The following is a 26539-nucleotide window of genomic DNA, read 5'->3' as shown; positions in this document are numbered from 1 at the left end:
GTCCACATCTGACACGTGGAGAGTGTTTGAGGACTAACTGCACAGAGTACAGGACAGGTATATTCCAGTCAGAAGCAAGGACAAAAATGGCAAGGTAAGAGAACCTTGGAAGTTGAGGGAGATAACGAATTTAGTCAAGAAGAAAAAGGAAGATTATGTAAAGCTTAGGAAGCTGGAATGAAACTGGAACCTCGACTGCTTGTGATGTATATACTATAAGTGACCTGAATGGGTGGGTTAGTATGCTTGCAGATGATACGGAGATTGGTTACATGACTGACAAAAGCTGTGGGATATAGATCAGTTGCAGATGTGGACAGAGCAATGACAGATGGAATTTAACCAGGCCAAATGTGAAGTGTTGAACCTTGGTAGGTGAAATGTAAAGAATCAGTGCACTGTTAATGGCACAACACTTAACAGGGGAAAATGAGTGGGGGGATCTTGAGGTTCAAGCTCATAGCTCCCTGAAAGTGACTACAGAAGTCCATGTCCTGCCGAAGGGGTTCGCCTCGAAATATCGACCATGCTTTTCTCCATAGATACTGCCTGGCCTCAGTTCCTTCAGCATGTTGTGTGTGTTGCTCGGATTTCCAGCATCAACAGATTTTCTCTTGTTTGTGATTTGAACACAAGTTGACAGGGTGGTTAAAAGGCACATGGCATGCTTGCCTTTGTTCATTGAGGCACTGAGAAAACTCAGGAAGTTATGTTACAGCATTATAAAGCTTTTGTTAGGTCACGGCTGGAGCACTGCTTACAGTTCTTGTCACTCCACTACAGGAAAGATGTCGAGGCTTTGGAGAGGGTGCAGAAGAGGTTTACCAGGATGTTGCCTGGATTAGAGGGCATGTGCTGTAACAGGAGGCTGGACAAACTGGGGTTGTTTTCTCTGGAGTGGCGGAGGCTGACGGGAGATCGGATAGAGGTTTATAAGATTATGAGAGGCATAGATAAGAGACAGTATCTTTTTCCCAGGGTTCAGATGCCTAAAACCAGAGGCATTCATTTAAGGGGCGAGGGACTGAGTTCAAAGGGAATATGAGGGGCAAGTTTTTTATTTTTTTTTAAAAAACACAGGAAGAAGTGGGTGCCTGAAATGCATTGTCCGGGGTGGTGTAGAGACATTAGAGACTTCTAATAGACATTTACAGAGGCACATGAATGTGAGGAAAATGGAAGGATATGGTACAGTGTAGGTAGAGGGGGTTAGTTAGTTATTTAGTTCAACACAACATTGTGGGACAGTACCATTCTATGTTCTACATATACATTAAACTTTTCTACTGACATTTTGATCTGGTTGTGAAAAAGTATAAATATGAAACAGGATCTGTGCAGAGAAACACGCACAAAATGCTGGAGGAACTCAGCAAGTCAGGCAGCATCTGTGGAAGGGATTTGGGCCAAGGCTCCTCATCAGATCTGAATTGTTGTTAGCTTATTCCCCTTGATAGATGTGCCTGACTTGCTGAGTTCTTCCAGTATTTTGTGTGCATTGCTTAAGATTTCCAGCACGTGCACTACCTCTTGTCCATGAGCTGCTGTGCAGATATTATTTTAGATGGATATTGTTTCTAGTGCAGCAGAAGGCACGATCACATCCTAACATTTATTTCTCAAAAATAAAGATGCTGAAACATTTATTAGAAATGAACTACCAAATCTGGTTAGTTACCTACCCAGCTTACTCACTTCAGTGTGATAGGATAAAGAACTTTGACAGGTTAATCACTGAGTAGGTAGAAAACATGCACAAAACTTTCTAAATTTTGATTTTTAAGTAATGCCAAGGGAGTTCTAATAATAAAAAAAACTCACACAACAGGTCACATAACATAGCACACTAGACCTTATCAAGTCTTGAGCCTTGCTCTTAAGTTGAAGTAAATATATTTAAGATGGGTTATGCATTCTCTCATGTTAAGCCAAAGTCTAAAATACTTATAGGAAGCACACCTTGATCCATGGGTGCTGAAAGCTGTCTTGAATTGTCATTCTTTTCCTGTTGAAGACAAAGGTACAATGAAAAACTGTTGAAAATACCACAATACAGAATCATAACACGCAAACAAAACTTTCAACCCAACGGTTTTCCAGGTTGCTGTAGAATATTTTTGTTTTCTGCTTGTATGTCATTGTACATAAAGATGATTCCTAAAAGGAGCACTAAATAAAAAAAACTGTGCTGTAGATGGCGTTTAAGTATGGAAACATTTTTTTATTCTACTCTCCACCCACTTTTAAGTTCTTTCTTTCTGTAGTTGGTAGGGTAGTGAGGATACCATTATCTTAAATCTCTCAGCCAGATCTGAAATGAGTGCTGAGCGTTCATCTGAATTTTTTTGGCAAAAGAATTTTAATCTATGATGTCTATTTAATACCCATCATATAATCACTGACACAAAAAGTAGGCAAATATTTCACAATTATTCTCATTGATTTCATTGAGTAATAACTGGAAAACTGGAAGATGAACTAGCTTCGTTTTTTTTTAAATGACAAATGGACTTGGGTATCAGTATGTCTGCTGACAAAAGGATTATTACAACTACCCCTAGGTTTCTCACTAAACCACACAATGAACTGCAATCAGAAGGCAAAACCAAGACAGATATTTCCTCATGAAATTCAGAGGCAAGAAGAAGAATTTTCCCAATTGACTGCTACTTTGGCAGATACCAACTCTCAGACCTCTTGTGCCCAAAACGACAGAACCATCACATATAAAGCAATTAATATTTTTTATGTTTGTACAGCATTAATGTGCTTATAATATTAAAGTACACCAAAGTAACATTTCAGAAAAGAGTATTGAAGACATACTTGGGATCTTTCACAAGTAGTTTCTGGATAAAATCTTTCGCCAAACCACTAGTATTCTTGAAAAATTCCACATCGAATTCATAGTTCACAGCTGAAACATTGGCCAATGTTTCTTGTTTGCTGTCACCCAAGAAAGGTGATGCACCACTTAAGCTAATTAAAAGAGAATGGCAAATTTCAAAACAATGTCATGTATGTGATAAGCTGTTAAAAATATTACACTCTATGGTTATCTAACCTTTCATATTTCAAATACTGCATAGGATTATCCTGACAAAACTACAAAGAGGAATTTCAGTACCTCTACACAAGTTTGACTAAGTACAAGCATAGCTTAATGGAAACAACTACATTGATGTAAGATAGCATTATGGCAAATAGTTAACCTCTTATCTAGGCTGATACTCGTTGGAATTTAGAAGATTGAGGGAGGATCTTATTGAAACATATAAAATCCTAAAGGGATTGGACAGGCTCGATGGAAGAAGATTGTTGCCGATGTTGGGGAAGTCCAGAACGAGGGGTCACAGTTTGAGGATAAAGAGGAAGCCTTTTAGGACCGAGATTAGGAAAAACTTCTTCACACAGAGAGTGGTGAATCTGTGGAATTCTCTGCCACAGGAAACAGTTGAGGCCAGTTCATTGGCTATATTTAAGAGGGAGTTAGATATGGCCCTTGTGGCTAAAGGGATCAGGGGGTATGGAGGGAAGGCTGGTACAGGGTTCGGAGTTGGATGATCAGCCATGATCATACTGAATGGCAGTGCAGGCTCAAAGGGCCGAATGGCCTACTCCTGCACCTATTTTCTATGTTTTCTATTTCATAAAGAGATTAATTTTAGACTTATGTTATTGAAAACATATTTTGTCAATTCCTGCTCAAAACTCATTATGTTATACTTCCCAACTTTTGTAATAATACAAACACAGCACAATCCAGGTGACAACGACATTCCAATTTTGTTCCATATTCATTTCAGTAAACTGGTCCTCAACAAAATAATAGGAGTGTCATTTCAGACACACTAGGTGCTAATGTTGCGATAACTTTAAACGAGTTACTATTCCCACACGTGAATGCTAACATGACAAGAATCTGGCAAAAATTTCACAACAACATATTTAGACTGTGAGAAAGGTAATAATTGTAAAAATTCAATACTTACAGAATGTACGTTATTACTCCAATACTCCTGAAATATGAGATAGCAGTTTTGTTATATTTCTGCAAATGACTGTGTGAATAACCCACTGAAAGTTTCAGTTTATTGTGTAGTTTATTTTTCACTCACCACATATCAGCCTCCAGGCCAAGAGGTTCATAGTTTACGATTTCAGGAGCTACAAAATAAAAATCTGTAATTAGTCTCACAAGATTCCAACCAGTTACAGCCAAAGGAATTGACTTTTCTTCCCCATTTAAAATATTTTTGCAAACCCATTTGTTCCTCTGGTGGTGATGGTCCTAATTCCATCAGTGACTTCTCTTCATAACTGTCCTAATTCAAGAACTACTGAAACAGCACTTTTCAGATCTGCTTCAAATTCAGCACCTTTAAAAAGTGTTATTTCAGAGCAGGTGCTGCGATTGTTCTACCATCCCTTCTTACATCTTGCTTACTGATTTCCTTTTGTTAAGTTCAGCAGCTTTTCATTTTGGAGTTCAGTTTGCACAAAACAAATTTTGTTCAAATTAAATAACCACCTACATCTGGTGTTCTAAACATACAGGAAGAAATGAAACCAGCCTATAAAGCCTCTATAATTTTTCATTTGGATCTGGGTCATTTAAACCGTTTGATTTTGCACATTTAGAAAAGTGTACATAATCTACATATATCAATCAAAACAGAGAATGCGGAAACTATCAACAGATCTGGCAGCATCTGTGGTTAAAAGAAGTAGGGTAAATGCTCCAGATATAACACCCTTCATTAAAACTGGGTCAGAGCTCAGGAGAATCCTTGCCCAGTTTTGGTATCAGGCCTAGGACCTAGAGCCTGGCTTCATTTCACTTTACGTGGAAGGTGCTTAAGTGCTTCATGCATTTTTGTTTTTAAATCAGATTTCCAGCATCTGCAGCTCTGTATCAAAAACATCATTCCTGAAAGGACCCATGGAAATCTAATGTAAAAAAAGAAAATGAAGTTTTTTTGAGCTTCCTTTCACTCATCTACATTTAACCATATTTACATATTCTTCTACTCAATTCTTCCTGTTTATCTGGTTTCCCCAGAAATGTAGCTCAACTACTGGGCTCTAGAATCCCCAATGTCTATGATAGTGAATGTGATATTTCCAGAACATAACTCTAGTCACACTTACAATTGGTTCTATCAACCATTTCTCAATCTTAAAACTTGCATTAGGTCTTTCCTTACTGTTGTATTTTCTAGAGGAATATTTCCTGCTAGCTCCCTCAGTTCTGGTATCATTGAAGCTGACATTTCTCTGCACCTTTTCCAGTGCCCCTCTATCATTCCATAATATATAGATCAAAACTGTTTGAAGTGTTTCAAATTGTGGACTTAGAACAAAGTTTGATACAACTTCTCTAATTTTAATTTCCTCCTCAAGTATTAACTCAAACTTAGCTGGCTTTTTTCATTGCTGCTTTACCTGTGGCATTTTCGTTTGGTGATATCTATAATTAACACTTCTCCCCAGTCTGTTTAAACACTTCGATGGAACAAACGGTTCCTTAATTCTCTGCCAAAATGTACTCTTTGATATGTTGCATTAAGAGACTATGGTTAAGAAACTTCTTGCTGATCGGTTGTCCATGGATAAGATCTACATCGCAAGTTTTAGAAAGATGATCGACTATGGAAAATTCTTGCCCTCATTTTTTGTTTTTTTTTGCCCTTTGGTCTGTCCTAGGTCAAGCACATGGAGGGCAAATGCAATACCACCTGCACAATTGTTTGTATGATTAGTTAACATGACACATGTCAAGGACCAGGGGTGCAGTGCTAGCCGGAGCGCGTCCGGCACATCTTTAAGAAAAAAGCCGAAATAAACAAGCTAATTAATTAGGTGCCGCCCAGGGTGATTTGAGTACTTCAGAAACTGCTGGTCTCCTGCGATTTCTACGCACAACAGACTCTGGAGTTTACAAAGAATGGTGCCAAAAACAAAAAAAAAATCTGGCGAGTGGCTGTTCTGTGAGCAAAATCATCTTGTTAAATCCACTCGGCGGCGGCACCTAATTAATTAGCTTGTTTATCTCGGCTTTTTTCTTAAAGATGTGCCGGATGCGCTCCGGTGTGCTCCAGCTAGCACTGCACCCCTGTCAAGGACAAAATCGGGATTCTCCTAAACCACTTCTACATTGTGCATTAAATTTTTCAACCACACAATTAGAGAAGGTCAACAGTTTGAAACATGAATACTCCTTATTTCAAATATATTGTTATGAAAAGCATGACAAGTGGAAATATTAAAAGTTAAACTCTTGAAGATGTAAGACTTTACAAACATTCCAGCTCAGGGTAAAAGAGAGGCGAGACTGCGCAGGCGCGTGACGTGAGCCAGTAGAGCGCGAAAGGTTTAAAAAGAATACCACCATATCCAGTGCAGTGAGAGGGTTTTGGCTCAACGGGCTTAGGCGGTAATGGGACGAGGTGAGGTAGGTTTACCAGTGTTATTTGCGGAAAAGTAGTAGTATCTGTGTGAGGCGAGTTTTCTGTGCTCGGTGTCAGATGTGGGAGGTCCTGGAATCTCCCAGCCTCCCGAATGGCCATATTTGCACCCAGTGTGTCGAGCTGCAGCTCCTAAGGGACCGAGTTAGGTAAATGGAGATGCAGCTCGATGACCTTCGTCTGGTCAGGGAGAGCGAGGAGGTGATAGAAAGGAGTTATAGGCAGGTGGTCACACCAGGGCCACAGGAGACAGACAAGTAGGTCACAGTCAGGAGGGGGATGGGGAAGAGTCAGGTACTAGAGAGTATCCCTGTGGCTGTACCCCTTGACAATAAGTACTCCTGTTTGAGTACTGTTGTGGGGGGGGGGCAGCTTACCTAGGGGAAGCAACAGTGGCCGTGCCTCTGGCACAGATTCTGGCCCTGTGGCTCAGAAGGGTAGGGAAAGGAAGAGGATGGCAGCAGTGATAGGGGACTCTATAGTTAGGGGGTCAGACAAGCGATTCTGTGGATGCAGGAAAGAAAGTCGGATGGTAGTTTGCCTCCCAAGTGCCAGGGTCCGTGATGTTTCAGATCGCGTCCACGATATCCTGCAGTGGAAGGGAGAACCGCCAGAGGTCGTGGTACATATTGGTGCCAATGACATAGGAAGGAAAGGGGAAGAGGTCCTGAAAAAAGACTACAGGGAGTTAGGAAGGAAGTTGAGAAGCAGGACCACAAAGGTAGTAATCTCAGGATTACTGCCTGTGCCACGCGGCAGTGAATATAGGAATAGAATGAGGTAGAGCATAAATGCGTGGCTGAGGGATTGGAGCAGTGGGCAGGGATTCAGATTTCTGGATCATTGGAACCTCTTTTGGGACAGGTGTGATCTGTACAAAAAGGATGGGTTGCACTTGAATCCCGGGGGACCAGTATCCTGGCGGGGAGGTTTGCAAAGGCTACTGGGAGAGTTTAAACTAGAATTGTTGGGGGATGGGAACTGAACTGAAGAGACTGGGGAAGAGGAGGTTGGCTTACAAATAGAAAAAGCTTATAGACAGTGCGAGAGAGAGGATAGGCAGGTGATAAAGAAGGGACGCACTCAGACCGAAGGTTTGGGATGTGTCTATTTTAACACAAGTTGTGGACAAAGCGGATGAGCTTAGAGCATGGATCAGTACTTGGACATATGATGTGCTGGCCATTACAGAGACTTGGATGGCTCAGGGACAGGAATGGTTACTTCAAGTGCTGGGTTTTAGATGTTTCAGAAAGGACAGGGAGGGAGGCAAAAGAGGTGGGGGTGTGGCACTGTTGATCAGAGATAGTGTCACGCCTGCAGAAAAGGTGGACGCCTTGGACAGATTGTCTATGGAGTCTCTGTGGGGGGAGGTAAGGAACAGGTAGGGGTCAATAACATTACTGGGTGTTTTTTAAAGGCCGCCCAATAGTAAGAGGGATATCAAGGAGCAGATAGCGAAACAGATCCTGGAAAGGTGTAATAATAACAGAGTTGTCGTGATGGGAGATTTTAATTTCCCACTATCGACTGGCATCTCCCTAGAGCAAGGGTTTTAGATGGGGTGGAGTTTGTTAGGTGTGTTCAGGAAGGTTTCTTGACACAATATGTAGACAAGCCTACAAGAGGAGAGACTGTACTTGATTTGGTATAGGGAAATGAACCTGGTCAGGTGTCAGATCTCTCAGCGGGAGAGCATTCTGGAGATAGTGATCACAATTCCATCTCCTTTACCATAGCATTGGAGAGAGATAGGCACAGACAAGTTGGTAAAGCGTTTAATTGGAGTAAGGGGAATTATGAGGCTATCAGGCAGGAAATTGGAGGCTTAAATTGGAAACGGATGTTCTCAGGGAAAAGTACGGAAGAAATGTGGCAAATATTCAGGGTATATTTGTGTGGAGTTCTGCATAGGTACGTTCCAATGAGACAGGGAAGTTATGGTAGGGTACAGGAACCGTGGTGTACAAAGGCTATAATAAATCTAGTCAAGAAGAAAAGAAAAGCTTACAAAAGGTTCAGAGAGCTAGGTAATGTTAGAGATCTAGAAGATTATAAGGAAGGAGCTTAAGAAGGAAATTAGGAGAGACAGAAGGGGTCACGAGAAGGCCTTGGCTGGCAGGAATAAGGAAAACCTCAAGGCATTCTACAAGCATGTGAAGAGCAAGAGGATAAGACGTGAAAGAATAGCACCTATCAAGTGTGACAATAGGAAAGTGTGTATGGAACCGGAGGAAATAGCAGAGGTACTTAATGAATACTTTACTTCAGTATTCACTATGGAAAAGGATCTTGGTGATTGTAGTGATGACTTGCAGCAGACCGAAAAGCCTGAGCATGTAGAGGTATAATATGACTAGGAGTAGACAGCATGGCTTTGTCAAGGGCAGGTCGTGCCTTATGAGTCTGATTGAATTTTCGGAGGATGTGACTAAACACATTGATGAAGGAAGAGCTGTAGATGTAGCGTATATGGATTTCAGCAAGGCATTTGATAAGGTACGCCATGCAAGGCTTACTGAGAAAGTAAGGAGGCATGGGATCCAAGGGGACATTGCTTTGTGGATCCAGAACTGGCTTGCCCACAGAAGGCAAAGAGTGGTTGTAGATAGGTCATATTCTGCATGGAGGTCTGTGACCAGTGGTGTGCCTCAGGGATCTGTTCTTGGACCCTTACTCTTTGTGATTTTTATAAATGACCTGGATGAGGAAGTGGAAGGATGGGTTAGTAAATTTGCTGCTGATACAAAGGTTGGAGATGTTGTGGATAGTGTGGAGGGCTGTCAGAGGTTACAGCGGGACATTGATAGGATGCAAAACTGGGCTGAGAAGTGGCAGATGGATTTCAACCCAGATAAGTGTGAAGTGGCTCATTTTGGTAGGTCAAATATGATGGCAGAATATAGTATTAATGGTAAGGCTCTTGGCAGTGTGGAGGATCAGAGGGATCTTGGGGTCCGAGTCCATAGGACGCTCAAAGCAGCTGCGCAGGTTGACACTGCAGTTAAGAAGGCATACAGTGCATTGGACTTCATCAATCGTGGAATTGAATTTAGGAGCCGAGAGGTAATGTTACAGCTATATAGGACCCTGGTCAGACCACACTTGAACTACTGTGGTCAGTTCTGGTCGCCTCACTACAGGAAGGATGTGGAAGCCATAGAAAGGGTGCAGAGGAGATTTACAAGGATGTTGCCTGGATTGGGGAGCATGCCTTATGAGAATAGGTTGAGTGAACTCGGCCTTTTCTCCTTGGAGCAATGGAGGATGAGAAGTGACCTGACAGAGGTGAATAAGATGATAAGAGGCACTGATCATGTGGATAGTCAGAGGCTTTTTCCCAGGTTTAAGGTGCTGGGGAGTAGGTACAGAGGAGATGTCAGGGGTAAGTTTTTTATTCAGAGAGTGGTGAGTGTGTGGAATGGGCTGCCAGCAACGGTGGTGGAGGCGGATATGATAGGGTCTTTTAAGAGACTTTTAGATAGGTACATGGAGCTTAGTAAAATAGAGGGCTATAGGTAAGCCTAGTAATTTCTAAGGTAGGGACATGTTCGGCACAACTCTGTGGACCGAAGGGCCTGTATTGTGCTGTAGGTTTTCCATGTTTCTATGTTTCTAAATGTGGGTGTTTTTAAATTTGTGCATCAGCTGTTTCATTACTCTAACTTCGGACTAATCACAGCCTAAGATCAAATAACTGGGAAAAGAGACACTTAAAAATTCACTGCTCCCTTTCTTATTTTCTCCCACTGTTGAAAATCTCAATAATCTTTTTGTGTTGGTTCCTTGCAAATGCCAATGACATTGGACGCATGATGGCAGGAGGTTCTTCGGCCCCTGTCAGCAATGATACAAGGCAACCAACTCCAAGGGCAGATTATTTTGCAATTTTAATCTTCTATAGGATGACTAAAAGCTCACATTATTTCTGAATAAGAATGTAATAAGCATGGAGGAGTCACCAGAAAACAGGATGCAAAAGTGGTCAGGTGGTCTGTTACAATTAACCTTTCAGCGGAGTGTGCGGGGACAAAATCAGAATAACAAATAGAGAAACCGTGCATTCCAGAACTGGTAGATAAATTCCACTGCATGCCAGAATAAACCACACTGAAGGCTCCAGTTTTATATGTGCATTCTAGTTAGGAGTGAGGAAATGCAGAGCCCAGACCTTTAAAACTTGAGGTCTAGTGCAACTTTCATTACCAAATGTGAAACAGACACAACCATAACTGCTCCACTGGTCTACTTATACAACTGTCAGTTTTGTTAACATTTTAATTTATTGACCCCCAGGCTGTTATTGTTTCACGCCATAACATATTGGGTAGTGTTCAGCATGCACATAGTGATATCATCAACTCCACTGCAGCTTGTGACCCACTTGTCCAGTTCCCACTTGTTACAAACAGAACATGGCACAACTATATAACACCTTCACAAAGCGCCTACATCTCAAATAATAGAAAACGAAATTTCATCAGCCCATGAACAGAGAGGGAAAAAAAAAAAAATCGGGATTTCTATGCCGGTTTCAGAGATATCTTTCAAGATACTTACCAACAAACTCTGGAGTTCCAAAGATGTTTTTAAATTCATGCCCAAAATCAATTTCATGTGCCAAACCAAAGTCAATGAGTTTAATCCGAGGGCTGGGCGATTTTTTATCTAGCAACATAATGTTTTCAGGCTGCAGAAAAGCAAAAGGTCATGGAAGGAATTCAAGTATCAGTTTGTTTCCTCTAATGAAGCAGAACAAAAACAGCATGTACGATTTAAATTAATTCACTGTGAAAACTTGTCATTTTGCATAAAAACAACTTCAAAAAAGTAACAGTACATTCAAATAAACAGGAAGATTTAGTTTTAGTTATTGCTTTGTAATACACTTCTCTGTTGTTCTAAGATGATGTCTATAGGTACAAGGTAGAATCTGTACATCTCTCAATGCTGTTACTATATTTGTTCAGTTACAAAATCTGAGTGATTACCATATATAAAGCATGCTTAGCACTTTTGCCTCACCGACACTTCCTTTGGCTTCACCTACACTGAAGATGATAACTACAGCAAAGATAAGGCTCCAGTGAATGGTAGCTCTATATTCCCTCATCTGAACTATTAACCTTTCGTGAACAAATTGTTAAAGTTTATCATCTCACCATTTCACTGTGCCTTTGCAATGTCCAATTGAGTTTTTAAATCAGCATCTACATCATACACCCCAGTACTGGTCACTGTATACTAAGGGAGAAAAACTCTGGCCTTTCCACATTCTTCTCAACTCTAATGACAAATCAAACTCTGATTTAAACCTAACCAAATGTAGAGTCAATACGAATCTCCCAAGTATTGTTGACTTCTGGTACAACAGGGCTGCCAAGTAGTGTAGTGATTAGCACAACGTTCCACAGTACCAGCGACCCAGGTTCAATTTCTGCCACTGTCTGTAAGGAGCTTGTACGGTTTCACCGTGACTGCGTGGGTTTCCTTCGGGTGCTCCAGCTTCCTCCCACAGTCCAAACATGTACCAGTTGGCAGGTTAATTGGTCATTATAAATTGTCCCGTGATTAGGCTAGGATTAAATCAGGGGGTTGCTGGGTGGCCAGGCTCAAAGGACCAGAAGGGCCTGTTCCATGTTGTATCTCAATAAATAAATAACCAGGACCCAACAATTCACTTTCACTTAACACTGGAGGATTAAACAACCCGAGGAAAAATTACAACCTGATGAACCTATTTTATCTCTTCAACCTTTCGACTAGTCAACGGCAAACACTGAACAGGAAACATCTGTTAAATCTGTGCTGCTTGTCAGTAACCACGTCTCTATCATCGAGTATTTTGTTTCCTATTTTCAGCACCGTGTTGCTTTCTTTTCAGTCTTTATTGAACTTAAGTTTGAGATTTTCTATTGAATACGTTTATTTGACAGATCAAATACATGTTTACACATCGTTGATAAAGAATATCCCATAGATGCTACTGAATTGCCCATATTAATCATTTTGATTGTTACTGCATATACAGCTTCTGGTCTTCAGAAACGGAACTAGCTGCAACAAGGATCCATTTACCACCACAGAACAGGCTTATTTTAAGTAAATGCAAAAAGTATTAATAAGTTATCAGTATTTTGTAGGAGCTATGTTTGTGCTTAATAATTGCTTTGCTGCATTGGTTGCATAAGATTTCTCAACATTTCAGGGGAGGTGTCAGCTGTTAAACTGACCACTTCTCCTTTGAAACAAGTTGTATGGTACAAATAAAGCAGAAGTTATAACACACCGTTTCCAATCCCTAGGTACTTAATGTCCGGACTCAACTGACTATTGGAGAAACAAACATTTCTAGCACTATAGTTCCCTATTGATTTATGAGATTTGGCTGCAGTTCAGAATACACAAACAAATCTGTGCAGTTTTCTTTTACATACATAAGTCTTCCAATGCATGCACATTATTCCTAATTAATCTAGCTGAAAACAGAGTCAATGATATGCATTGCTCAATCAACTGCTATTATATTCCTGCACTCGTGACATTTTTCTCTCTGAGATTGCTTTTCTCATATAAGCAACATTTTTGCAAACTGGCAGATATTCCAAATATACATTTCCCACCTAAGTGAGCAGCTAACACATATCCTGAAACATGAGACAAGTCAGATTGCTGTACTTTTCAATTCTGTCCTTACTGTACAATTCAATTTGCAAAACAAAAAAAAATCAAATAAAATGTAAAGAACATTATGCAGCTTTCTTGTACACGTTGAAAAGGCTGTCAGACCATAGGTTTCACAGGCCAACTTACAGTGACAGGTTCAGGTGGAACTAAAACCATAAACCAGAGTCAGAATGAAAGTGAATATTGTGAATAGTGGGGCAGGTATTTATTTATTTTTAAAAATAGAACATTTTAACTTACATAGGGGCACCTTTCTTAAATTGTCCAAGATTTGTACAAGGCCAGGTCACATCTACACCACTGTGCTTTTCCAGCTATTATACCCTGGAACACTGGGCCGGCCAGTGGTGTAGTGGCATCAGAACTGGACTTCGAGGCAGATGGTGCTGAGTTCAAACCCAGCCGGGTCCCAACCTGGGCAGCAGCAGTATCTGCGTGGAGGAAAGGCCTGGCAATCTACTTTTGGGCCTTATGGTCCATGAGATCACAAACAGTTGGACTCAACCTAATGACTGAACAAATACATTAGAACAGGGGTGGTGAACCAAATTGGCCATAATCTTCTTAAAAAATTCTATTGTGTGCCATGGTATAATGAATTAGTACCTATAATAATGGCCCTTAACATAAAAGGATGAGTGTTGCTGCTTATTTATTGTTTTTTACTATTAATAAAAGTAGAACAGAGGTAGAACGAAATTGGAATCAGATCTATTATCATGAGCACATGTCATGAAACTTGTTAACTTAGCAGCAACAGTACAATGCAATACATGAAAAACATATAAATGAATTATGGTTAAGTATGTATATTGAATAGTTAAATTAAACATCATAGTGCAAAACAGAAATAATTTTAAAAAGTGAGGTAGTGTTCATGGATTCAATGTCCATTCAGAAATCAGATGGTGGCGGGGGTGGTGAGAGAGAGGAAGCTGTTCCTGAATCACTAAGTGTGTGCCTTCAGGTTTCTGTACCCCCTTCTTGATGGTAACAATATCCTTTTAAACAGGCAATTGAAAAATAACATCATTTCTAAAATCTATTGTTATTGCAACCATTTACTATCCAAATACTGATGAGTACATCGAGTATGCAGGGATTTCAAAACTCATCATCCAACACAGTGTGTTCTTGCAATCATCGAGCTGGTGTGAAGCCACTGTGAGATGTTTCCTGTGAAAACATCTCACTATTCTCAGGTTGTAAAAAAAAATCATTTGCTGCTTCACTTGGCAGTAAAGATGATCATTATTTGTCATTTTTTATTATGGGTGGGATGTATAGAATCAACAGTATGAAAGTAGAATGGATTTTGAACTGTCACTACTAATATTATGGATTCAGTGCAAATGCCTCTTAGGAGTGAGATTTGGTTCAAAACTGAAGTTGAGGGAAGGGTAGTTCATCAATTTAGCAAATAATGGATTTGAAAATCGAAGTGATCAACAACGAGAACAGGTGTAGAAGGTCAACACCTCCAGACACACCGACAAATACGATGCAGAAGTAGCACATAGTGCTAATGCCATTCCTTGTCGGACATAGTCTGGGAAGCCTGAACATGTAACATCTATTTCATGAGGAATTTGTCCATTCTATCATTCGTTTGTTTGTTAGGCCCTTCAGTTAGGTCAGAGCTAATCTGCTTCCCAACTCCATTTAGCAAAATTAGGTGCCAGAGCCATCGACAGTATCATTTCATATTATGACAACGATTATTTTGAAAATTTTACTGAGGTTTTTTTTTGGGGAAAGATTTGTACGGTGAATCTACTGTATATCCAAGAAAAACTGTCAAAACCACTACGGAGAGCCTGAGTGGGTTGCTCACAACCACAGTTGTAAATTCCATCCCATTAGTATGTAATGAATGCAGCATTCATACCCAAGATCTCGATTCTATTTTCATTTCCAATCACTCAACTTCCAGTCAGATATTAGGTAGAGCCTGGAAGAGGCAACAAATTGTAAAGGATAGGACTAAACTCTTAATGTTGTGGCCAAATCAAGAAAACTATAAAAGAAAAAAAATCTAATATTTATCCACTTGCAACAAATAAAACAATTATTTTGTGCTTACATTGAAACACTCTTTTTCCTCAAAGTTATAACAGAAACATCAGCTCAGAAAATAATACAAATTACTTGAGAAAAGGTATCGAAAGAAATTTCACTATGGTTTCATTCAAATAATTCAATATTTAATGATCTGATCTCTTTAAGATCTAGGGACAGGATTAGAATTAGGCCATTTGGTCATTCAAAAGTGTTCTGTCACTTTTTTTTAACCCAACTCCATTCTCCTATCTTCTGGCCACAGCCTTTAATCCCTTTATCAATCAAGGACTTTTACAACCACTCTAGTATGGTAACATTAGCTTAAAGTCATGAGAAACCACAGCTCCCTACTTTGAGAGCTGCAAGGAGGAAAGTCCAACTAGGTAAAATTATGACCTATTTACCTTCCTAACTTTTAAAATGAGAGGGAGTAAATAAGGACAGGAAAATAATTAGCATCAGCTTTTAGTTATTGGGAAGAGAAGTGCATAACAATTTTCAGTGTATCAATTTAACCATTCACTCTTCCATGCCATGGCTAATGTATCTCAAGTTCAAGAACGTATAAAAGTTATTTTGTGGTTTAAGCATGATCAAATATGAGTATTTTTCACTTGATGCATTAAAAAAAAGCTGAAAAACTCACTCTGGACTTACCTTAAGGTCAAAATGTGCAATACACTTGGAATGGAGATATTGGACACCATTAAGAATCTGCTTCAGAAATTCTGTTGCCTCCTCTTCTGTCAAGGACTCTTTCTCAGCCAGAAAATCGAACAGTTCTCCCCCAGACACACTGAAATTAATCAAAGAAAAGTAATATCAGAGGTATGTTTCCATTGCTCAAACATACCAGTCTTAAAACCCCCCAAATAAAATATCCCATTTAAGACTGCACAGTTACAGCTACTTGCCCTGAGTGATTTTGGAAGTGATAATGCCATTGGTTGATAGCTAAAGGAACTTGTTCCAAAAACAAGCTCTTATTAGCCCTTAGAACTTTGATACGGGATTACTTTGATCTGGTTAGAAGATTCAAGCCCATTTTTAAGAATTGTATCAACAGAGGTTAATAGCTGATTAACCCAAGCAATATGCACTTTTTACATATGAGAAAAATGAACACTATAAAGTTGACACTTCTTGACCTGTACAACATTAAAATTAACTGAAACCTACAGAACCCTTTTAAAAACAAGAGAAAATCTGCAGATGCTGGAAATCTGAGCAACACACACAAAATGCTGCAGGAACTCAGCAGGCCAGGCGCATCAATGGAAAAAAAAGTACAGTCAATGTTTTGGGTTGAAACCCTTCGGCAGGACTGGAGAAAAAAAGCTGAGGGGTAGATTTAGCTTTTAAGTCCTATTTATACATTAAAAGCATCATACTGTTAAACATTTTGCCTCACTGACTGTACTTGGAGTTCTTCAGGACGAACCAATACATATTTTCAAACCAAACGACACTAATATATACAGTAAATTAATTCAAATATTTAAGGGGTCTAAATGTTCCAGTTCTTCAAGTAGAGCATCATAGAAAAACTCACATCTACTTAAGGTTTCATTCAAATTTTATACATCTTTCCATTTTATCCAGTCCATCTCATAGACCCACTTGGTAATTCCCAGCACCTATATTCCCACACTTAAGTGGGTCTGCATTCTGACTTCATCTCTGCTCTCCCCGCTTCCTACTCAATAATCGGCTTCTCCGCACTGCCGCTTCAGCTTAACACGACAACAAACTGAATTTCAGAAAGTATAATTTTTACATAAGAGAAACCAAATTGTCATTACTGCTTTTATTCTCTTACTAAACCAAATTTGTTTTATGTCCTTCCTGTACTTAGAATCATTTCTTTTACAGCACACAGGAAAGCATTTACAGCCATCATACCTGGCCTAATAGATTTATTGCATGAGCACAGACCCAAGTTCTTTTTATTTAAATAATGATCGTTTCATCATCGACTACCAAAAGAAATACTCTACCAAAAAAGTACTTTATTTTATCTGTTCTAATTGCTATCTTTGCGTATAATTTATGCTCATATGTCCTCTTGTGAATGTTATATTGCAGTGATGCTGCTGCAATCATTTAATTGCATCTGTGCATACATGTACTCGTGCATATGACAATAAACCTGACTTTGATGTTTGAGGTGCAGATCCTAACAATCTTTTAAGTGGATTTTCTTCCTCATCTGTAACGCTTATATCACTAATTTTAAATCTATATCCCTTAGCTTTTGATCAAAAGGAAATGGATCCTTACTCTTTCCAGACCTCTCATAGTTTAGATACCTCAATTGAATTGCTCTCATATACTATACCTCAGCAAATTAAAGGTAAGTCATCCAATTCACGTGTTCTTACGCTCGTCCCATTTTAAATATCTTAATGATCTGTCCTGACACCTCAAAGATATGTGGACAGCTGCTGCCATCCGGGAAACGGTACAGCAGCATTAAAGTCTGGACCAACAGGCTCCGGGACAGCTTCTTCCACCCAGGCCCTCAGACTGATTAATTCACACTGACACAATTGTATTTCTATGTTATATTGACTGACCTGTTGTATATCTGACTGTACATACTACTTATTACAAATTACTATAATTTGCATATCGCCCATTTAGACTGAGACATAACCTATGTGAAGGATGTAAGAAATAAAGTCAATTCATTCATTCACATACACTCCAAATTCCCATTTGTTTATTGTATATTCCTTTATGGCACTGGAATTCCCAAATGCGTTACTTCAGTTTTCTGGATTAAATTCCATTTGGTAATTTCTGTCCAAATAGCCAGGCCTTCCAATTCTTCCTACAATCTGACATTTTCCTCATTACTCTCAACAATATGGCCAAATTTTAAGATCTGAATTTGCTCCTTCATAAGGTTCATTCTCCCTGTAGTTTAATATTTTAACCCTTTAGATTTCTAATCTCTGTAATTATACAATTTAAATACTCTTAATTATTTATAAAAAGTTTGACAAACTTAATTCCACATTACACTACTGGAATTTGAAAAGAAACTAGTAGGTAACAAGGAGAGCAATGAGATCAAATGAAAGCTCCTTATCATCCTAAAAATGAAGCAGTAAAACTCTCAGAAAATAAATGCATAATCTGATTTACCATGTGTAACACTACTCAATAAAATGCTATTAAACCAACATGCATAGCAGTGAACAACAGGAATTCTGCAGATGTTGGAAATTCAAGCAACACACATCAAAGTTGCTGGTGAACGCAGCAGGCCAAGCAGCATCTGTAGGAAGAGGTGCAGTCGACGTTTCAGGCAGAGACCCTTCGTCAGGACTAACTGAGGGAAGAGTGAGTAAGGGATTTGAAAGTTGGAGGGGGAAGGGGCGATCCAAAATGATAGGAGAAGACAGGATGGGGAAGGATAGAGCCAAGAGCTGGACAGGTGATTGGCAAAAGAGATACAAGAGGATCATGGGACAGGAGGTCTGGGAAGAAAGACAAGGGGGGGGAAACCCAGAGGATGGGCAAGAGGTATATTCAGAGGGACAGAGGGAGAAAAAGGAGCGTGAGAGAAAGAATGTGTGCTCCCGATGGGGCCTTTTATATATTGGCGAGACCTGACGCAGACTGGGAGACCGCTTTGCTGAACATCTACGCTCTGTCCGCCAGAGAAAGCAGGATCTCCCAGTGGCCACACATTTTAATTCCACATCCCATTCCCATTCTGGCGTGTCCACCCACGGCCTCCTCTACTGTAAAGATGAAGCCACACTCAGGTTGGAGGAACAACACCTTATATTCCGTCTGGGTAGCCTCCAACCTGATGGCATGAACAACGACTTCTCTAACTTCCGCTAAGGCCCCACCTCCCCCTCGTACCCCATCTGTTACTTTTTTTTTATGCACACAATCTTTCTCTCACTCTCCTTTTTCTCCCTCTGTCCCTCTGAATATACCTCTTGCCCATCCTCTGGGTCCCCCCCCCCCTTGTCTTTCTTCCTGGACCTCCTGTCCCATGATCCTCTCGTATCTCTTTTGTCTATCACCTGTCCAGCTCTTGGCTCTATCCCTCTCCCTCCTGTCTTCTCCTATCATTTTGGATCTCCCCCTCCCTCTCCAACTTTCAAATCTCTTACTAACTCTTCCTTCAGTTAGTCCTGACGAAGGGTCTAGGCCTGAAACGTCGACTGCACCTCTTCCTACAGATGCTGCCTGGCTTGCTGCGTTCACCAGCAACTTTGATGTGTGTTGCATAGCAGTGAACCACTGGATGGCTTCAAGCAAGCTGAGGCATCACGGACCCAATCAGCTTTAGGGAAACGCAGGAAGCCGGTCCCGGTGACTTTAAGCCAAACTACAGAAACAGAGCCTATACATTTAAAAGGATCGCAGACAATGGAGGTCCCAGTTTAAAAGGACCACCATCCAGCGGGCCAGATGTCAAACCATCATTTCCAAACGACAAGATTGCGATTTTGTTGTAAATAAAATACCTCGGAAGATTTCCCCTGGCATTACTCCAAAGCATCAGAGGTTATTATGGTTTTATTGGGCCACGGAGAGCTCGGGAAAAAGTGGAAAGTTTACTCACTCAGTAGATACAGATAGCTCTGGCAAGACTAGCATTTGCTGCCCATTCCTAATTGCTTCTGAACTGAGATGCTTGCTAGGCAAATTCAAAAGACTGTTTACAGAGTCAACTACAGTGCTGTGAGCTTGGGATGCTGCCAGAGGAGCAGATTTCTCCTCTAAAGGAACTACGTAGGTTTTAATCGCAGAGCCAATTGTTTCACAGTCACAATTGGTGATATTAATTTTCTTTTCCAGTTTTACTTAACTGAACGTTAATTCGCTGGCTACAAAGGTAGAATGGAAATTTTTGATCATTAGACTTGACCTTTGAATATTGATCTGATAACGTGGCCAGTAAACTACTGCATTTACTCAAATGTGGAAGTCGAAAAAGAATTGTTTGTAATAGATCAGTCTTATCACAATATAAAGCAAGGCATTTTTTGTCTTAATTGGAATTTTCGAGCCTTAATGCTTGCTAATATTTGCCTAAAAGGCAGCATTTAACACTATCTTCTGTAGAAGAACTCTTCTTACCTTCGTGTAGGCAGAGGTGAGAAATACAGAACCTATACTAGTTTAATATAAATTTGATGATGACAGTGTTCTATGCTGAGATAGGAAAAGGTATTTTAAAACAGGACAGATGCCTCACAAGTAATAACGGGAAGGATTATGGTGACATTAGCTCGAATTAAAAAGTTTGGAGTGATCACTTATTGTACTCAGATACTTGCCAGTGTTAATTCAGTTGCAGTCAGTGATAAATGATACTAAGCTATGCAGGCAACAAGAACTTTGGAGTGCAGGTACAAAGATCTCTTAAGGTGACAGAGCTGCTGAGGCAGCAGGAAGGGAGGGATGAAAGTGTTGCTATCTGATGCCCATTTGCATTAAGCAGTCTGCAAAGCTGTTGCGAAAGACGGGGTTATTTAAACTCATTATCATGCATGATTTTATGCATTCATTGCGATTAACTGACAAACCAAATAAGAACCTTTGTATTATGGCCCAGAATTGTCCTGAAGTATTAAGTTTTTTAAAAAAAAATAGATCATTTAAATTAATAGTTTCATTCAATTTAGCTTTTAAAATTATTTATTATTTAATCAAAATTTTCAAGGTTCAAATGGTAATATGAAGTATGTTTGTGCTTGTCTGGATGGCAAAAATGAGGTTACAAATAACACTGCTTAATGACACTGGACAATAACTTCTTTCTGGTTTCAAGCAGAACACACACCTTAGAAGACAAAACAGATTAACTCACTGCCAATCTTTCTGAATTTTCAATGTGTCATGGCAAGTCCATTTCCTTCTTAATCATTCAAATATAATTTTGAATTCTGCTAAATTTGAAATGATTAATAGACAAATCAGCATTTTGAACTGTTGAATGTGCTTGCTTATGATGTGTTTGCATGCAAAAATATCAAGTTCTGTATAAGGATATTTTACCACTTCTGTTGAACAAATAACAAGTTGAAAAAGTATCTGTGCAAGCAGATTCCAACTTGAGGTACAGCACAGCGCAGAATGTTCATTCCCTTTGTGATTTAGAAGTAATTTTATATACAATGATTTCCTAAGGAGACCACACATAAATCTTCCATTTAAAGTTGACACTATGGTACCCATATACCTGGAAATGTATGGATAACGTATAAAATCATTTAAGTATGGCTCAAAAGCACCACCCCATTTGAAATATCACCACGGGCTGACCACAATTCTAAGTTCAAAAGTTCAGCGTGCATATTCAAAACATCCACTATTAAATCCAATGGGGAGTTCACTTCTTCACCAAGTGTTTGAAATGTGGCACACCACAAGAGAAAGCTCACGTAAATATATTTAAGGACAGCTGAATTAAAATATTTTTGCATAGTACGGGAATTAAGGTTATGCGAAAAATGGAGGTAGGTGGACATAAGTCCATGGCCAGATCAGCCATAATCTTATTCAAGTCAAGTCACTTTTTATTGTCATTTTGACCATAGCTGCTGGTACAGTACACAGTAAAAACCAGACAACGTTTTTCAGGACCATGGTGCTACATGAAACAATACAAAAACTACACTGAACTACGTAAAACAACACAAAAACTACACTAGACTACAGACCTACCCAGGACTGCATAAGGTGCACAAAACAGTGCAGGCATTACAACAAATAATAAACAAGACAGTAGGCACAGTAGAGGGTATAGTAGGTTGGTGTCAGTCCAGGCTCTGGGCGTTGAGGAGTCTGATGGCTTGGGGAAAAAACACTGTTACATAGTCTGGTCGTGAGAGCCCGAATGCTTCGGTGTCTTTTGCCAGATGGCAGGAGGGAGAAGAGTCTGTATGAGGAGTGAGTGGGGTCCTTCATAATGCTGTTTGCTTTACGGATGCAGTGTGTGGTGTAAATGTCTGTAATGGCGGGAAGAGAGACCCTGATGATCTTCTCAGCTGACCTCACTATCCGCTGCAGGGTCTTGTGATCCGAGATGGTGCAATTTCCAAACCAGGCCATGATGCAGCTGCTCAGGATGCTCTCAATACAACCTCTGTAGAATGTAGTGAGGATGGGGGCGGGGGTGGGTGGGAGATAGACTTTTCTCAGCCTTCGCAGAAAGTAGAGACGCTGCTGGCCTTTCTTTGCTATGGAGCTGGTGTTGAGGGACCAGGTGAGATTCTCCACCAGGTGAACACCAAGAAATTTGGTGCTCTTAACGATCTCTGTGGAGGAGTCGTTGATGTTCAGCGGAGAGTGGTCGCTCCATGTCCTCCTGAAGTCAACAATCATCTCTTTTGTTTTGTTCACATTCAGAGACAGGTTGTTGGCTCTGCACCAGTCTGTTAGCCGCTGCACCTCCTCTCTGTATGCTGACTCATCGTTCTTGCTGATGCGACCCACCACGGCCGTGTCATCGGTGAACTTGATGATATGGTTCCAGTTGTGTGTTGCAGCACAGTCGTGGGTCAGCAGAGTGAACAGCAGTGGACTGAGCACACAGCCCTGGGGGGCCCCCGTGCTCAGTGTGATGGTGTTGGAGATGCTGCTTCCAATCCGGACTGACTGAGGTCTCCCAGTCAGGAAGTCTAGGATCCAGTTGCAGTGGGAGGTGTTCAGGCCCAATAGGCTCCGCTTTCCAATCAGTTTCTGAGGAATGATTGTGTTGAATGCTGAACTGAAGTCTATGAACAGCATTCGAACGTACGTGTTTTTTTTTGTCCAGGTGGGTTACGGCCAGGTGGAGGGTGATGGCAATGGCATTGTCTGTTGAACGGTTGGGACGATATGCAAACTGCAGGGGGTCCAGTGAGGAGGGCAGCAGGGTCTTGATGTGCCTCATAATGAGCCTCTCGAAACACTTCATGATGGTGGATGTGAGTGCAACGGGACCGTAGTCATTGAGGCAGGACACTAAAGACTTCTTCGACACTAAAGACTTCTTCGGCACAGGGACAATGGTGGCAACTTTGAAGCATGTAGGAATGACGACACTGTTCAGGGAGATGTTGAAGATATCAGTGAAAATCTCTGCTAGCTGTCTGCACATCCTCTAAGCACTCTGCCAGGAATATTGTCTGGTCCAGCAGCCTTCCATGGGTTGACCCTGCACAGGGTTCTCCTCACATTGGCCACGGTAAGACACAGCACCTGGTCATTTGGAGGAGGGGTGGTCTTCCTCGCCGCCATGTCATTTTCCGCCTCAAAACGAGTGTAGAAGTTGTTCAACACATCTGGGAGGGAGGCGTCACCAGCACAGGCAGGTGGTGTTGTCTTGTTGTTGGTGATGTCCTGAATGCCCTTCCACATGCGCCGCATGTCGCCGCTGTCCTGGAAGTGGCTGTGGATTTGCTGGGCGTGCGCATGCTTTGCCTCTCTGATGGCCCGGGACATTATTGAATGGCGGAGCAGGCTCGTTGGGCCAGATGGCCTACTCCTGCTCCTGTTAACATCTGGTCTAGGACATGGAAGAAAATATTCGTGCAAGTGACCAAAGCCGATCAAAGGTATAGGATTTAAGGAACATCTTAATGGAGGAAAGGTAGCAGAAAGCAATACCGCTTTAACCAGAGAAATCCACACTTCTAGGCCTTCACCTCTTGAAGACATGGCTCTCCATGTAGAGCAATTAGATTTGAGAATGATCAACAGTGCAGAATTGGGAGGACCACAGGTTTCTCCAAAGGCAATAGGGAGATATAAAACCATGAAAGAATTTGAAAATAAGGTTGGAGATTTTCTTTCTATAAAAAAGTAGCATTGTATAATTGAAAATCAATGTAGTCAGTAGTGTAGGCCTGCTGGAACCTAATGCATTGGAAGAGTTCAAAGTAAGTTTATTATCAATGTACATGTATACCACCATATACAACCTGAGGCTCATTTTCTTGTCACACACTCAGCAAATCTATAGAATAGTAATTATAACAGGATCAATGAAAGATTGACCACAGTACAGAAGACAGCAAACTGTGCAAATCCGAATATAAATAAATAGCAATAAATGATGAGAACATGAGGTAATGCGGTAAAGAGTCCTTAAAATGAGATCGTTGGTTGTGGGAACATTTCAAGGATGGCACAAGTGTGTGTAGCTACTCCTTTCATTCAAGGGCCATGGTTGAGGATAGTAACTGTATTTGAACCTGTTGGTGCAAGTCTTGAGACTCCTGTACCTTCAACCTCATGGCAGCAGCGAGAAGAGTGCATGACCTGGGTGGTGGGAATCTCTGATGATGGATGTTGCTTTCCTACAGCAGCGTTTCATGTAGGTGTGCTCAATGGTTGGGAGGGCTTTACTGTGATTTACTGAGATAAATCCATTATCTTTTGTAGGATTTTCCTTTTGAAGGCATTGGTATTTCCATACACAAAAGCAGCATTTTCTGTTTAAACCAAGATTTGAGGGGGCTGCAGAAAGAAGAAAAGTCTACTAAAACTGAACTAGTTAATCAACATCACAAATAAAGAAAGCAACTCCATAAATACAAAGGATGAATAGGATCTCCAGGAGTGTGTTCAGCCATGCCAGGTAATACAGAGACGGAAGTAGATGTTCGTTGTGATGTTGCAGAGATTTGGGCTAAAGTTCACCTTTTTCAAATATACAAACTGTTCAGCATGAACAATGAATGATAATAGAATCTCTTTTAAAGGAGAAGGAAAACTAAATAGAATCCAATAACATAACAAATTATTAATGAGGATTTCAAAGGGAAAGCCTTAATTAACCAACCATGTTTTCTTTGGGGGGGGGAGGTGGGGGCTTGGGTGACAAGACATATAGATGTAGTCGATTTAAGGTGTTCAAAGTACCTTAATGAAATTATCTATAGTCTGGTTGAATAAGGTTAATGCATGCTGAGTTAGGGGATAACTTGCACAATGAGAAGCTACTAGTTGAGGGACAGAAAGGAGAAAACAGGGGTGAATGGATGAAGGCAGCTTTTCAGATTAGCAGCAGTTTTGGAAGTAGAATCCTACAAAGATCAGATCATAGTTTAACAACCTCACAATAAGAATTCAGCCTTTGGAATCAAAATCAAAAATTATATATTACAGAATAATTTAATTTTGAATTTTACATTTTCTTCTCTTTTCAATAGTGTGTAGAAAACAAAATCACCCCCTCAGATAAAAGATGATTTTTCTACGCATCTATATGATGAAGGCAAAATAATTTAAAGATTTACTTACAGTTCAAGAATAAGGATCACATCAGTTTTACTCTCATAAACATCATGCAGAGTGATGATATTTGGGTGCTGTATGTCCTTTAAGATGTTGACTTCTCGTTCAATGTCCTCACGGCTCACTCCCCGCCGGCTTGACTTTGAGCGCCGCTTTTTGATAAACTTGGCTGCATACCCCATTCCAGAACTTTTCTCTGTGCATTTTTTCACTATTGCAAACTGCCCGCTGCAAGACAAAAGGCAGAACTATAATGTCGAAATAAATATTTCATGTGTGCGACTAAAAATGTATTAGCCATTGTAAACATGATGGGGCACCGAGTATTGCTATAATAATTTTTACAACACTATTTCTGGGTGGATTTGCTGACATTGGAGAGGGTCCAGAAAAATGATTCTAGGCATGAAGGAGCTAGCATATGAGGAGTGTTTGTTCGTTCTGAGCATGCACTTGCTGGAGTTTAGAAGAATGAGGGGGATCACACTGAAACCTACAGAATATTGAAAGGCCTAGATGGAGTGGAATTGGGGAGGGTGCTTCCAATAGTGGGAAAGTCAACAAACAGAGTGCACAGCCTCTGAATACAACAATGCCCCTTTGGAACAGAGATGAAGAGGAACTTCTTTAACCAGAGGGTGGTGAATCTGTGCAATTCATTCCCACAGACAGCTGTGGAGGGCAAGCCTTTGGGTATACTTAAAGCGGAGTTTGCTAGGTTCTTGATTAGTAAGGGCGTCAAAGATTATGGGGCGAATAGGGTTGAGAGGGGCAATAAATCAGCCATGATCAAATGATGGAGTAGACTCGATGGGCTGAATGGCTCACTTCTCTTCTTGTGTCTTAGGGTTTCTTTTCTGCCTTCCTGTACGTATTTACCTGCCAGGGTAGAATGCCCATAGGGGCCAGTCAACTTCAGAATCTGACTCAAGTGCCAAGTACAAACTTAGCTTTTCCTCAGCACTTGAGTGGCAGTGCAATACAAAGCACCAATCCCCAGCAGTTACATTACGTCCTTTTTGGGGTTTGCATCTAACGCTAACACCACAATAGGTCCACTGCAAAAT

General features: G+C 40.6%; 1 protein-coding gene across 2 annotated transcripts in view; it reads right to left on the bottom strand.

Annotated features, from left to right (window-relative positions):
* Nucleotides 1-26539, bottom strand: part of dapk1 (death-associated protein kinase 1) — a 196848-nt gene that overhangs the window by 91186 nt on the left and 79123 nt on the right. For both annotated transcript variants that reach the window (XM_072281626.1, XM_072281627.1), the window contains exons 3-9: nucleotides 25479-25700; nucleotides 15873-16011; nucleotides 11028-11157; nucleotides 4119-4167; nucleotides 3993-4019; nucleotides 2827-2979; nucleotides 1960-2005 (exon numbers count right to left, since the gene is read on the bottom strand). In XM_072281626.1, the coding sequence (XP_072137727.1) occupies nucleotides 1960-2005; nucleotides 2827-2979; nucleotides 3993-4019; nucleotides 4119-4167; nucleotides 11028-11157; nucleotides 15873-16011; nucleotides 25479-25700 (766 nt within the window). The remainder of the gene's footprint in view (nucleotides 1-1959; nucleotides 2006-2826; nucleotides 2980-3992; nucleotides 4020-4118; nucleotides 4168-11027; nucleotides 11158-15872; nucleotides 16012-25478; nucleotides 25701-26539) is intronic.

The sequence above is a fragment of the Mobula birostris genome, chromosome 17 (genome assembly GCF_030028105.1).
Source record: "Mobula birostris isolate sMobBir1 chromosome 17, sMobBir1.hap1, whole genome shotgun sequence".
NCBI classification, from domain to species: Eukaryota; Metazoa; Chordata; class Chondrichthyes; order Myliobatiformes; family Myliobatidae; genus Mobula; species Mobula birostris.
The sequence above is the reverse complement of the archived record's forward strand: the minus strand, read 5'-3'. Positions and strand labels throughout refer to the sequence as shown.